At 46.4% G+C, this 12798-nt stretch overlaps 1 protein-coding gene across 1 annotated transcript in view; it reads left to right on the top strand.

Annotated features, from left to right (window-relative positions):
* Positions 1-12798, top strand: part of PDGFC (platelet derived growth factor C) — a 961985-nt gene that overhangs the window by 924298 nt on the left and 24889 nt on the right. Inside the window, exon 4 of the mRNA XM_069631326.1 lies at positions 3965-4172. Coding sequence (XP_069487427.1) covers positions 3965-4172 — 208 coding nt within the window. The remainder of the gene's footprint in view (positions 1-3964; positions 4173-12798) is intronic.

The raw sequence follows: 12798 nt of genomic DNA, 5'->3' as shown, positions 1-12798 counted from the left end.
AAATCTCTCTGAAGATTAAGCCTGTATCTTTTTGCAAATGTCTATATCCCTCTATTTCGTGTTCTGTGAATGTAAACCCAAACGTGTTATGTCGGGGTTAGAATGCATGTGGCTCCCACGGGGGTCATTACGAGCATGCCGGTCCGGAAATAAGGTGACGGGAACAATGTGTACTGTCACCTTTTCCGGACTGACATACTCCCGATTCTGCCGGTAGTGGAAGTGAACTACTGGCAGACCTGACCTGCCGGTAGTTCAGACCCCGACTGGCTGATAATTCACAGCCTTACTGGAAATCTCGTAATTACTAGTCTGCCTTTGCATTAAGGCTGCTTTGTACTTTACCCCTACATGTGTGTAGATGTAATGCTATGTGCATTCCGCGTGTAACTCCCACCATGAAGTCAGAGGTTAGGGAGCATATGGAAACCTGTCTAGTTTTAAATTATGTTTGGCAGATTGCCACCGGGTGTATCAGTCAGTGGCTTTAACTTGTAAAACGGTTTATAAACGATGTTTGCATTTCTCAAATTGGTTTGGGCACTTTTCAGAAGTATACCCGCACCAGGCAATTGTTGTCTGTGCCGGTGTGTAATGGGGCTGACTACACACTGAAAGGTCTGCATGGAGGTGGCCGTCCGTACAATGATCTTCCAAACCTCCTGCGTCATGTTGGTAACCCTCCTAGATGGAAATGCGTGCAGCAAATGGGGGGATATGCTGATGGAGAGGTGGTAGAACATGTCCATTGTAATGAAAAGTAGATTTCACTAACCTCTGGAAAAAACCGTTCAGGAAGCTACGAGCATTAGAGGTTTGATAGGGAAATGCAGGAATGCTTGGGCGATTCTAATCAAAATGAAGAATGGGCATGCCAGACAAATTGAGGGAAGAGTTAGATTGTGATGCACACAGGAGAGATGTGGGATACAATATACAGAGAAGCATGGAAATGATCAATTTCACACAACATATAGAACTTTTACATTAGTGGCACTCCGTGCCTTATAATATAATATGTTGGGGGTCCCCAGTGGGCACCTGTGGTTGGGGTCAAAAAAATGAAAACATAATATTATGCTCCACGATGCTGGATAATGAATTATGGATAGCTATTTTAAATTCTTCCACTATAGGGTGTATCTATACAGGTATCACTTTCAAAGTCCTCCCTTTCATGAAATGAAAAATGTTTGTGAAACTAAAGGTTAGATTTATTCAAATGAAATGTGAAAGGGGTAAAAAATGCATACAAGGAAATATATAATATTTTGGATTCAAAGGAAATATATACACAAATAAACACTTAAGGGCTCAATGGGGAAAATTCACGCTCTTAACGCTGGCGGTAAAAGCGCTAATTTTCGGCGGATTTCCCCCCAGCCAAGAGCTGGGGCGAAATCCGCCGAAGTCCTGATTTGGCGGACCCTTAAATCCGGCGGTAATAGCGCGACCGCCGGATTTAGGGGTTACCGCCAAAGTCATGATGAGGCCCTATAGGTAATGTTTCCATTTCAACAAGATTAATTATTTTGAATGGAAATAAAATCAATCAAAAACAAGTTCACATACATAGAAATAGATATAGAGAAATTGACAAAAATGCATGAAAAATATTGATATTCAATCAACTGATTTGTTAGTTGTTGCAGGTCTGCCTATTTTCTCGTATAGACTGCATGCATGCACCCTAGATAGAGATTATGTGGGGGAAAAGGGGTCCTCAGCACATATTATGCAGGACTGCCCAAAATAGGTCATTTTGACTTGAAATAAGATCCATAATAAAATAAGTAACGGGAGGGGGAGGGCAGAGTGTAATATGGTTTCACCCTTTATCGTCTTTGGAATACCGCCAGGACCGGATAATAATGGGAAGGGTCGATCTGAGTCTCCGATAACTAAGCTGATGTTAGCAGCTAAATTAGTCATTGTAACGAGAGCCCGTGGAGGGGCCCGTGGATACAATAGCTACGAGATATAATAGCTCTGGAGAAGCTTACAGCCCAAAATGGAGGAAATGCACTCATATGTAATGTGATATGGGAACCCTGTTGCAGTACATAAACAAAACCACACAGACAAATATACATACGGTCGATCATTGAACTACCGGACACTATAAAGCCATTGAAAACCACTCCCAAAAAATGGCTTTTCACGATCACATTTTGTAGTGTATAGGATCTCTCCCTACAATATGAGCAGTATAGATGCAATGGTGTGAGGGGGAGGGGAATTCATATGCTATGCTTGCTTACTTTAGATTGTTTGCAGAGTTATTATTATTTAAAAAGCTCAGTAAAAAGAGTAGCAAAATAAAAGTAGATTTCGAATGAATCCAAGCGCCAGATCAATTGCTCTGAAGACCATATAACCATGCCCAGCGCTGTACCGAGTGCACTGCGAGACGAGAAGCATTGCCATCATGCAGAGGTGGCTAAAATAGAATGCAAAGCCATCTCTGTCTGGCTTGCACTTTGTCTCTTCACCTTTCTACCACCATGTATCCTTTTCCCTGCCTCCCCTTAGAACTCACGTTCATATCGTTGGCCAAGAAAATGCCTGGATGTGGGCGCGTTCTAGAATGCTATGGTAAAGATCCCAGTCTCAACGTTGGGATCATGTGTTCGTTCTTTGCTATAATGGGTTTACTTCTACTTCTGGAGGAGTCTCACTTTTTCTTTGATAGCATTTCTGGAAACATGACTAATGTGGCATTTCTAAAAAAAAAAAAAAAAAGCACCAACGGTTTTACAGTTACAAGCAACCACAGGGTGGGCTGTATGTGGGACCACGAAAAAGAGAAACTCGGCTCGATTTGCTGACACCCTTAGCTCACAAAGTGCTACCACTGCTGCCCCATTGCCAAAGCAATGTCATCATTTGATAATCTCGGAGGAATGGAAACTCTGAGGTCTAATATGTATTCTTGAGAAATATTTCCACCCTCGAATGAAGAAAGGAAGCGCAAGATCTCCTCATGTCCCTTCTCCCTTTTCCTATCTCCTCCCCTTACTTTCTTCTATGCACTTACTCTATCAGAATTGTCCCTGGACCTAATATGATAACAAGCTCGTCTGTTTCCTCCACCCTCCCATTACTGTTTTTTTCCTCCCCACCACCCCTCCAGCACTATCTGAAATGTCGTCGGGCCTAGTATGATAGTCGCTTGTTTTGTTCCTCCCCTCCCTTTCTGCACCCCTCTCCCTCACCTTTTGTTTTTCTCCGGCTCTACCAGAAATGTCGTCAGGCCTAGTACGGTAGTCGCCTGTCTGTTTCCATTTCCTTCCCACTCTCCCCCCACCCTTCCTTATCTATGTCTTAGCTCTTGCACTATCTGAAATGTCGTCAGGCCGAGTACGATAGTTAATTTCACATCCTTACTGTTCATGGCCTGTAAGAATGTGGTTGTATTTTCCCTTGTTCCCTCCCTTGCCTTGAAGCGCTTTGAAACACATTGTGTATAGGCGCTATATAAATAAACAATCATATCATATCATAACAATCATAAGGCGCGTGCAGGGAGCACTGCACTGTGTTCATAGGGCAGAATCTCCTCTAGAGATCAGAAGTCACTGCTCAGAAGGAGTGAATCTTGTAAGATCCCAAGGGATGGGATTTCTCATAATGCAGCTTTCCATTTCTAATTTGGTTACAACTGACCTTAGTCTAATTAGTTCACTTATATTTTTTTCTTGTAATGCCCTTAGCTGCATGACGTTGTGTTTAAAGTAGACAGATGCCAGGGATACGAACAAGCACCCTTATACCTGTTTACAATGGACGAATTCCACTCGTCTGCAGGTGTCTTGCTTCCCGTCTGAATTTTAGAAGAAATATCCTGCTTGAACAGCAGGTTAATGCCCTGCTGCTTGTTTGCTGGAATACGTTTGCTCAGTATAGAGTGCTGCTCCTGGTGGTGTTCCTTCCGTCCTTCTAATTGCATTTGTTTCCCTTTCAGCACCACACAGAACCCGCCAGCCCCACTGTGCTACCACCATCAGCCTTGCCCATAGAGCAGCTGAACCAGGCTGTCGCTGCCTTTGGTACCGTGGAGGAGTTAATAAGGTACCTTGAGCCAGATAGGTGGCAGCTGGACATAGAAGAATTGTATAGACCAGCATGGCAGCTGCTTGGCAAAGCCTATATCCATGGGAGGAAGTCCAGAGGTACTCTACTTCTGTAAATTGTGGCCATGTGTCTAGAAAGAAATGTTGTTAGTAAAAGAAAAAATACATGTTCTTTATTACACTGACTTGAGAATCAACTTAATGATGTTGCATACACACAGGAAGCTGCGACTATGCAGTTCATGTTAATTTGTCATTGTTTCCTACACTGTTATCTACAAAGAACTATGCAATAATGTTGAAAGTTGTTTGAGGGATTTATGTACTTCCACAAAGTATGCATAGGTCGTTTCTTTTTGCGGGCTATATTGCAAATAACCCAGCCATGCACTGCAGGGCCTTTTTCAAAGAGGCTTTCATCAATGATACTGGGGTGCACACAAACAAAACGTATTGCTAGCAATTGTGGGGAAACTGTTATTTCCACCTGGTTTTATTTGTCATCCTCAAGACAGTGTGCAAAAAAAGTAAAAAGAAGGTGATGTGTTTTCCATTCATGAATTAGAATGATCTGTGTAGGAATTGCCTTTTTTAATTTTCTATTTCTCAAAATCTATGTATTTTTGTTTCTGTTTAAAGATTGTTTTTTAGCAAACGCAAACAACAAATACATCTGTGCCAAAATTAACTCAAAATACAAAAACCTCCATGTATGCATCATCTCAAGCAGGCTTAGGATCATCATTAACAGACAGCCCGACCATCTGCAATACCGCCTCCGTACCCTATTTTTTAATAATATATAGATATTCTAACATCACTAGAGACAAGTAAACAAACCGACTTTGGGCATTCCATAATGTGTTACCTCATGACCATTGATAATGTGGCTTACCGATTAAATCACATTGTACACCCACATTTCATCATATCCTGTATTATCAAGTCCACAAATATATAACTTGTAATGAGGCCCACGTGTCAGTGCCAGAGGTGGTTCAGAAGGGCTATAGGACCAAGTCAGGGCCTCATTACAGGTTTGGCGGTAGCCTAGCCGGTAAAACAGGCAGGCTGCCGCCAAACTTGCAAATGTTTCCGGCCACTGGCAATGGGGAAATACAGGGCCATTACAACCCTGACGGACCCTGTATTTCCCCATTGGCAGGGGCCGGAAACCTTTACTCCCCATTCCCATTTGAGTCCTATAGGGCTTAATGGGAATGGGGAGTTCAAATGCACCGGCACCATTCAGAATGGCGCCACTACATCCGACATGCTCTGCTCGTGGGTGCTGTTCCGCCCGCCAGGTCCGACCTGGTGGGTGAAAAGGCACCCGCGAGCAGAACTCGTAGTTTGCCGGTCTGGTAACTACAGTACCGGCAACCTTACCGGTACCGTAGTTACCGGACCGGCAAACTTGTAATGAGGCCCTATGTGTGGCTGAGATCTTTCCCCTCCTTATAGACACCTGGCACAACTTGCACTCTCCATTTTCATTATCTACAGATACAATCCCCACAGGCACCGTACAATAATCACAATTCATATGGGATGACAGAAAGAGGGGTAAGGGGGGGCCATTACTTCTGCCCTCCATCTACCTCGGTAGAGACATGTAGGAGTGGCCTGCATCCTTATTGTGCTTAGTGCCGCCTCTTCCTGGCCCCAATGTTACTAGCTGGGCTACCGTCTCTTCCAAAACGCTCACAACTACGTGCTCCTCATCTTGTGTCTCTTCCATCTCTCCTACATGCGGCTTCTCCCATCATACCTGCATGTCCCGTTTAGTCCTTTCTCTCTTCCTTAATCCCCCCTCCCCGGGTTCCTCAACACAACTATCATTCTACCCTCCATTTCAAGACCCAATACCGTTCCCACCAATAACTCCTGCAGCATTGGTTGCGGGAGGAGGCAGATTGTCTGAATGCCTTATCAGACCAAACTTGTTGTTTAACAGTGCTTCATCCTCTTCAGATTTGAGGGAAGGTGAAAACAGTTCTCGGTCCGGAGGGGGGGTAACCCTCATCTTTCCTGATTGGATTCCTGCCTCTATCATTCCCACACAGACTTACTCCTCTTTTGAGTGCCTTGTCTGCAGGCTCTCTCTCTCTCTCCTAGCCACTCTCTTACTGTGGCTACTATCTACTAGCCTCCTGGTCAAATCACCTCTTTCTCTCTGAGTGGGCAGACCTGTCCTCCTCCGTCCTGGCATCAACCTCTCAACTCCTCCTTGTTCATCCTCTGTACTTTTCCGTGACCTAATTAACTCCCTCTCCCTTTCTACCCTTCCCTCTGGCCCGACTCACTCTGCAGGGCACACACTTGATGTCTTGATCTCCCCTGACCTCCCCCCATCCCTCTGATCACTCCTCTCTTCTGGAATAACCACTCCCTCCTCTCCTCTCATCTCTCCCTCTCTTCCCCTCAGGCCAACCCTACCTCAACACTGCCACCTACCTTCTCAGACATCCATCCCATGAAGTGTGTGTCATTATAGGCTTTCGCCGCCACCTTCTCCCCCCCACCTGTGGCTGACTCACATACTGACACAGCCATGCCTCTGCTCTATTCTTCTATTTATGATACTCTTGATGCTCTTGCCCCTGTCATGAGCATCCGCTTGAGGTCCAAAGCCAAGTGCAATTCTTGGTACGACTCTGACCTAGCAACACTTAAATATAAGTGTAGGGTGGCTGAGAGGAAATGGAGGGCTTCTTGTTCATCCTCTGACAAACTCGCCTGTCGCCTGCTCCAAAGGCAATACTGACTCTCTGTCCACACCAAGAAGAGAGCCGACATCCAAGCCTGTGTCTCTGCAGCATCTAACAACTTGGCCAAACTCTTTAAAATCTGCAAGGAGCTGGCCAACCCTGCTGCAGTCCACACCCTGTCGCCTCCCAGGCTTTTTATAATGCCTTTGCCTCTCACTTCATCTCACAAACCCAGGACATCATGTCCACTCCCTCTTCCCCTGACCCTCCTCTCCCCTATCCTTCTGTGAACACTAACCCTCCTTCAGCCACCCCCCACCCTCTTTCTCTTCCTTTCCTCTTTTGCCTCCTGATGAGGTCTCTAGACAAGTCCAATCTATGAAAGCCTCATCAAGACAGGTTCATCCCTGTTCCTCTAAAACCATAAATGACAACATTGATCCCCTCGCTCCAGCCCTTGCCGATTTCTGCAACCTCCCGTTTGCCTCTGGACCCTTCCCCTCCCCTCTGAAGCACTCTCTTGTGCATCCCCTTCTCAAGAAACCCTCACCCGATCCTTCTTGCCCAGCTAACTATCGCCCAATTTCCATTACTCCTTTTCTGGGAAAACTCCTGGAAAAGCTGGCCAACTCTCATCTTAACCTTCATTCTGATTCTGTTGGCTGTCTCCACGAGCATCAGTCTGGCTTTAGAGCTGCCAGAAGCATGGAAACTGCTCTCCTGAACATCCATGAAGATTTGCTCTCCAATCTTGTATCTAACATTCCAAAATCCTACTCGATCTCTCTTCTGCCTTCGACTCGGTCAACCATACCATCCTGCCCAACCGTCTCTGTGACAACCTGCGCATCTGTGATCAGGCTCTGGCTTGGCTGACCTCTATCCTCTCGGATCGAACCTCCCAGGTACAACTTGGGTCCTTCCTTTCACCTATCTCCCTTTCTACCTGTGGTGTTCCCCAGGGGTCTAACCTCTCGCCCTGGTTTTTCAATCAACACCTAGCAACTCTCGCCCACCGCATTGACATTTTCTGCTCAACTTTCCAGTCCTATGCTGATGACACTCAACTAATTTTCAGGCTTCCCGCAGCCACCTCCTCTCCTTCTCTCATCTCTGATTGCCTAACTGCCATTCCTGATTGGTGTGCCACCAACGATCGCTGCCTGAATGCCAGCAAGACGGAGATGCTCCTCATCAGCACACCTTCACCCTCCTTTCCTCTCACTCTCTGGCTGGACTCCCTTGGCCCTCCTCCTACTCCCACCTGTGAGGCTAAGAACCTCGGGGTCATCATTGATTCCACGCTTTCCTTCTCTGCCCACATCTCTGATGTCCCTAAAAAGTCAAACCTCCTACTGCACCTTCTCAGAGATACTCTGCCTTTCGTCTCCTTCCCCCAGAAGCTCATTGTCTGCCGAGCCCTGGTTCTCTCTAGGTTGGTTATTGTAACAGCCTCTTTGTAAATCTACCTGCCTCGACTCTCCACCCTTTGCAACTGCGAGACTTGTCTTTGGCCTCAAGCCCTGGGATAGTATCTCTCCAGCCCTGAAATCTCTCCACTGGCTCCCAGTCGATGCAAGAATTAAATTCAAAACCCTCTGCATTGTCCACAAGGCTTTCTGGGGCCTGGGTCCAAAATACCTCAAGCTTTCCCTCCATAAATACTTCCCAGCTCAAGCTCTTCGCTTATCTACCTCTAACTCCCTCACGGTCAGTCATTTTTTAAAGAAACGAGCGGGGGGTATATCTCTGTCTTCAGCTGAGGCCTCTCTCTGGAACAGCCTCCCTACCACTCTGAAACTCAAGGATAACCATCTCCATTCCTCTTTTCTTCTGCTTTCGCCCCTCATCGCCCCTGCTGATCTTCTCTCTCTCTGCACCATGCACCTGGCCTACCCTCTGTCTTCCAGGCCCAGGTACCTGCTCACCCTGCCACCCACCCGCACTGCCCCCAGGCAATCCCTTGCACGGGGGTCTGTATATAAAACCATAAAGCCCCCCCACCCCTTTTTCCTGCACTTATTAAACATACCCTGTCTGCTGCCTTAAACCCAGCATTTTCCACTTGCTGGCTGCACTACCACTGGTTGTTACCTTTTGTTATTTATTTATTTTATTATTTATCTGTTTTTCTTTGCTCTGCACTTTCCACTTCTCTCCCCTTCCATGCGCTTTGTACCCTTTCCCACTCCCAGGCACTTGCACATTCTCAATGTCACTGGGCCTAGTAAGATCATTTTTTTTGTTCTCCCTTGTTCCCCTCCCTGGCCTTGTTGCACTCTGAAACACGTGTGTAGGAGTGCGATACAAATACAATATCAATTTCAATATGAATATGAATGAAGGTTTTGATGGCAGATGCAGCAGTAATCTGGGAAAGTGAAGCAGACAGTGGCAGAGAACCTGGGAACTGTGTGTGGTTTTTTTGGCAAGGGACAATGCTTTTCAAGTTTTCTCCACCTTGTGATAACACGTTTTGTGAACAATTTCTCCCCTGTCCGTAATATTCTTCCTGTGACACACAAGATCTGCTCTCATTTCAGTCGGGTATTCGGCACCAGGAAAGCTTTGCCAGTGCCACAGGTGCAACATTGACCCACTGGAATTCACCATTACCTAGATTTGACTGCCTGTATGAGCAAGTAATGTTGACATTGACCACAGATACCACCACAGTTCAGCACTGGAAGGGCCTTCTTTACACAAAATCAGTGTAAGCTCAAAGACATTGGGCCTCATTCCGAGTAGGGCAGTAAGGGATACCGGGCACCGGTAAGGAGACTGGTGCCGGTATCCCTTACAGCCCTACTACGAGTTCCCTTAGCGGGTCCCTCCTTTAATGCCTGGCCTGACCAGGCGTTATGGACGAGACCCGTTAAGGGACTTCAGAGCTAATAACGGTACCGCAATTTGGGGTACCCTTATTAGCGTCTTCCCCATTCCCATTGAGCACTATGGGGGCTCAAAAGGGAATGGGGAATGGCTTTTTCAATGGGGACTTACCGGTCCTGCAAAGGTCGGACTACACCGGTAAGTCCCCATTGGACCATACCGGTGCCGGACCCGTTATTGGAGGCAGTCATGGCGCAAATAGCGCCATGACTACCTCCAATCTCGGAATGAGGCCCATTGTCCGCTATGTGCTATGACCCATTGAGGAAGCCAGCCAGTGGGTGAACCATAGACCTGTGACCCTTACTTGAGGCACTTTTTTTGATATAGTGACCCGAAATTAACTGGTACAAAAAGAAAACAAAACATGACAGCACAGAAAGGTCAGAAATTGTGCATCTTGTGAGACAACTAATTTAAATATTTTACGATATTCCACACATAAAACACATGAAAGTAAAACACTGAACAGCCTTTCGCATCATTTCTTGATCCCCACTTTAAGGTGAAAATGTCTGTGCTCTAGACTGCAGAGAGTAGGATGACACAAATTAAGAAGTTACAGTTGAAATATTCAACATTGCACTAGAATGATATTAGTAAGAAGATGTGCCAACAGAGCAGAGGAATGCAGGGCAGGATTCAACTCAGTATCCATTTTGGACAATATGAAGTATTTAATCTGGTCATCCCCTCTTACCTAGAGCCCAGTGTCAGGCACAGGCGAACCCCATGGAACTGTGGGAACCTGGGAACTGTGTGTGGTTTTTTTGGCAAGGGACAATGCTTTTCAAGTTTTCTCCACCTTGTGATAACACGTTTTGTGAACAATTTCTCCCCTGTCCGTAATATTCTTCCTGTGACACACAAGATCTGCTCTCATTTCAGTCGGGTATTCGGCACCAGGAAAGCTTTGCCAGTGCCACAGGTGCAACATTGACCCACTGGAATTCACCATTACCTAGATTTGACTGCCTGTATGAGCAAGTAATGTTGACATTGACCACAGATACCACCACAGTTCAGCACTGGAAGGGCCTTCTTTACACAAAATCAGTGTAAGCTCAAAGACATTGGGCCTCATTCCGAGTAGGGCAGTAAGGGATACCGGGCACCGGTAAGGAGACTGGTGCCGGTATCCCTTACAGCCCTACTACGAGTTCCCTTAGCGGGTCCCTCCTTTAATGCCTGGCCTGACCAGGCGTTATGGACGAGACCCGTTAAGGGACTTCAGAGCTAATAACGGTACCGCAATTTGCGGTACCCTTATTAGCGTCTTCCCCATTCCCATTGAGCACTATGGGGGCTCAAAAGGGAATGGGGAATGGCTTTTTCAATGGGGACTTACCGGTCCTGCAAAGGTCGGACTACACCGGTAAGTCCCCATTGGACCATACCGGTGCCGGACCCGTTATTGGAGGCAGTCATGGCGCAAATAGCGCCATGACTACCTCCAATCTCGGAATGAGGCCCATTGTCCGCTATGTGCTATGACCCATTGAGGAAGCCAGCCAGTGGGTGAACCATAGACCTGTGACCCTTACTTGAGGCACTTTTTTTGATATAGTGACCCGAAATTAACTGGTACAAAAAGAAAACAAAACATGACAGCACAGAAAGGTCAGAAATTGTGCATCTTGTGAGACAACTAATTTAAATATTTTACGATATTCCACACATAAAACACATGAAAGTAAAACACTGAACAGCCTTTCGCATCATTTCTTGATCCCCACTTTAAGGTGAAAATGTCTGTGCTCTAGACTGCAGAGAGTAGGATGACACAAATTAAGAAGTTACAGTTGAAATATTCAACATTGCACTAGAATGATATTAGTAAGAAGATGTGCCAACAGAGCAGAGGAATGCAGGGCAGGATTCAACTCAGTATCCATTTTGGACAATATGAAGTATTTAATCTGGTCATCCCCTCTTACCTAGAGCCCAGTGTCAGGCACAGGCGAACCCCATGTACAGTGTGTAAATATTCACACATACATCGATGTGGGGCTCACTTCCTCATTTTGTATTCTTTCATCGTTTTGATCCTGGGTGTACAACAGACAAGAGGGCTTTAGGCAACCTATTGGTCATCATCATAGTCATTTCCCCAATTGCAATCACTAAATTCATAGGCCAAAGAAGTGGAAGGGGTGGGAAAAACAGGGAGTGTGCCAGGCTGAGAAACATTCTGCACCTCCAACAAGGGTGACAGCTCATCAATTTGCTCACCCTGACTGATTACTGTGTACTGTAGCTCCAGACCCTCCCCAAGCATATACACATAGCCCCTTCTGAAACAGATTCAGTGGGTGGCTCCGATGATGGCACTTTAAAAGACGCCTGCAAACTTATGTTTATGTTCATGTTTATTGAATTTATATAGCGCTTTAAGCCAAAGCGCTTTACAGTTTAACAACAGGTACAATCGTGAGAGAAGCATATTTACAAACATGAAACAAGTCATTAGAACAATATGTAGAACAATGTACTAAAAGGAGGGGGGAGTGGGAGAAGGGGGGAGTGGGTGGATAATGGGGGTTACAATGTCTGTTTTGAGGTCAGGGGAGTGGGAGGAAGGGGGAACGGCAAGGGAAGGGGGAGTTATCTGGTGACCACCAATGCCCTGCGTGGTTTCAGTGATCAATTGACATCCTTGGGGAAGGGGGAAGAGGGGAGGGAGGCAGGGGTTAGAGGGGGAGAGGGGTAGGGAAGAGGGCGGGGGGAGTGAAGAAGAAAGGCTTTCAGGGAGCAGCAGAAGGATGAGTAGGTGGGGGTGGTGCGGATGGAGAGCAGTAGGGAGTTCCAGTGAAGGGGGGCCAATAGTTGGAAGGAGCGGAAGCGTGAGGAGGCACATGGGGCTGGGGGTATAGTGAGAAGGTAGAGGTCTGCTGAGTGGAGAGAGCGTGAGGGGGAGTAAAATGAGAGGAGGGAGGAAAGGTAGGGGGGGCCAGGTCATGGAGAGATTTGTAGACGAGACAGAGGAATTGAAATTTCAGTTGTGAGAGGAAGTGAAGCCTGCCAAGTTGAGAGAGAGGAAGAAATAGAGTCTCAAGGGCCGAGAAGACAAATAGTACGAGTAGAGGAGTGGTAGATGGGTTTTAGGGGAGGCAGGTGAGAGA

This window comes from Ambystoma mexicanum, chromosome 6q, assembly GCF_040938575.1.
Source record: "Ambystoma mexicanum isolate Mex_15411 chromosome 6q, UKY_AmexF1_1, whole genome shotgun sequence".
NCBI classification, from domain to species: Eukaryota; Metazoa; Chordata; class Amphibia; order Caudata; family Ambystomatidae; genus Ambystoma; species Ambystoma mexicanum.
The sequence above is the reverse complement of the archived record's forward strand: the minus strand, read 5'-3'. Positions and strand labels throughout refer to the sequence as shown.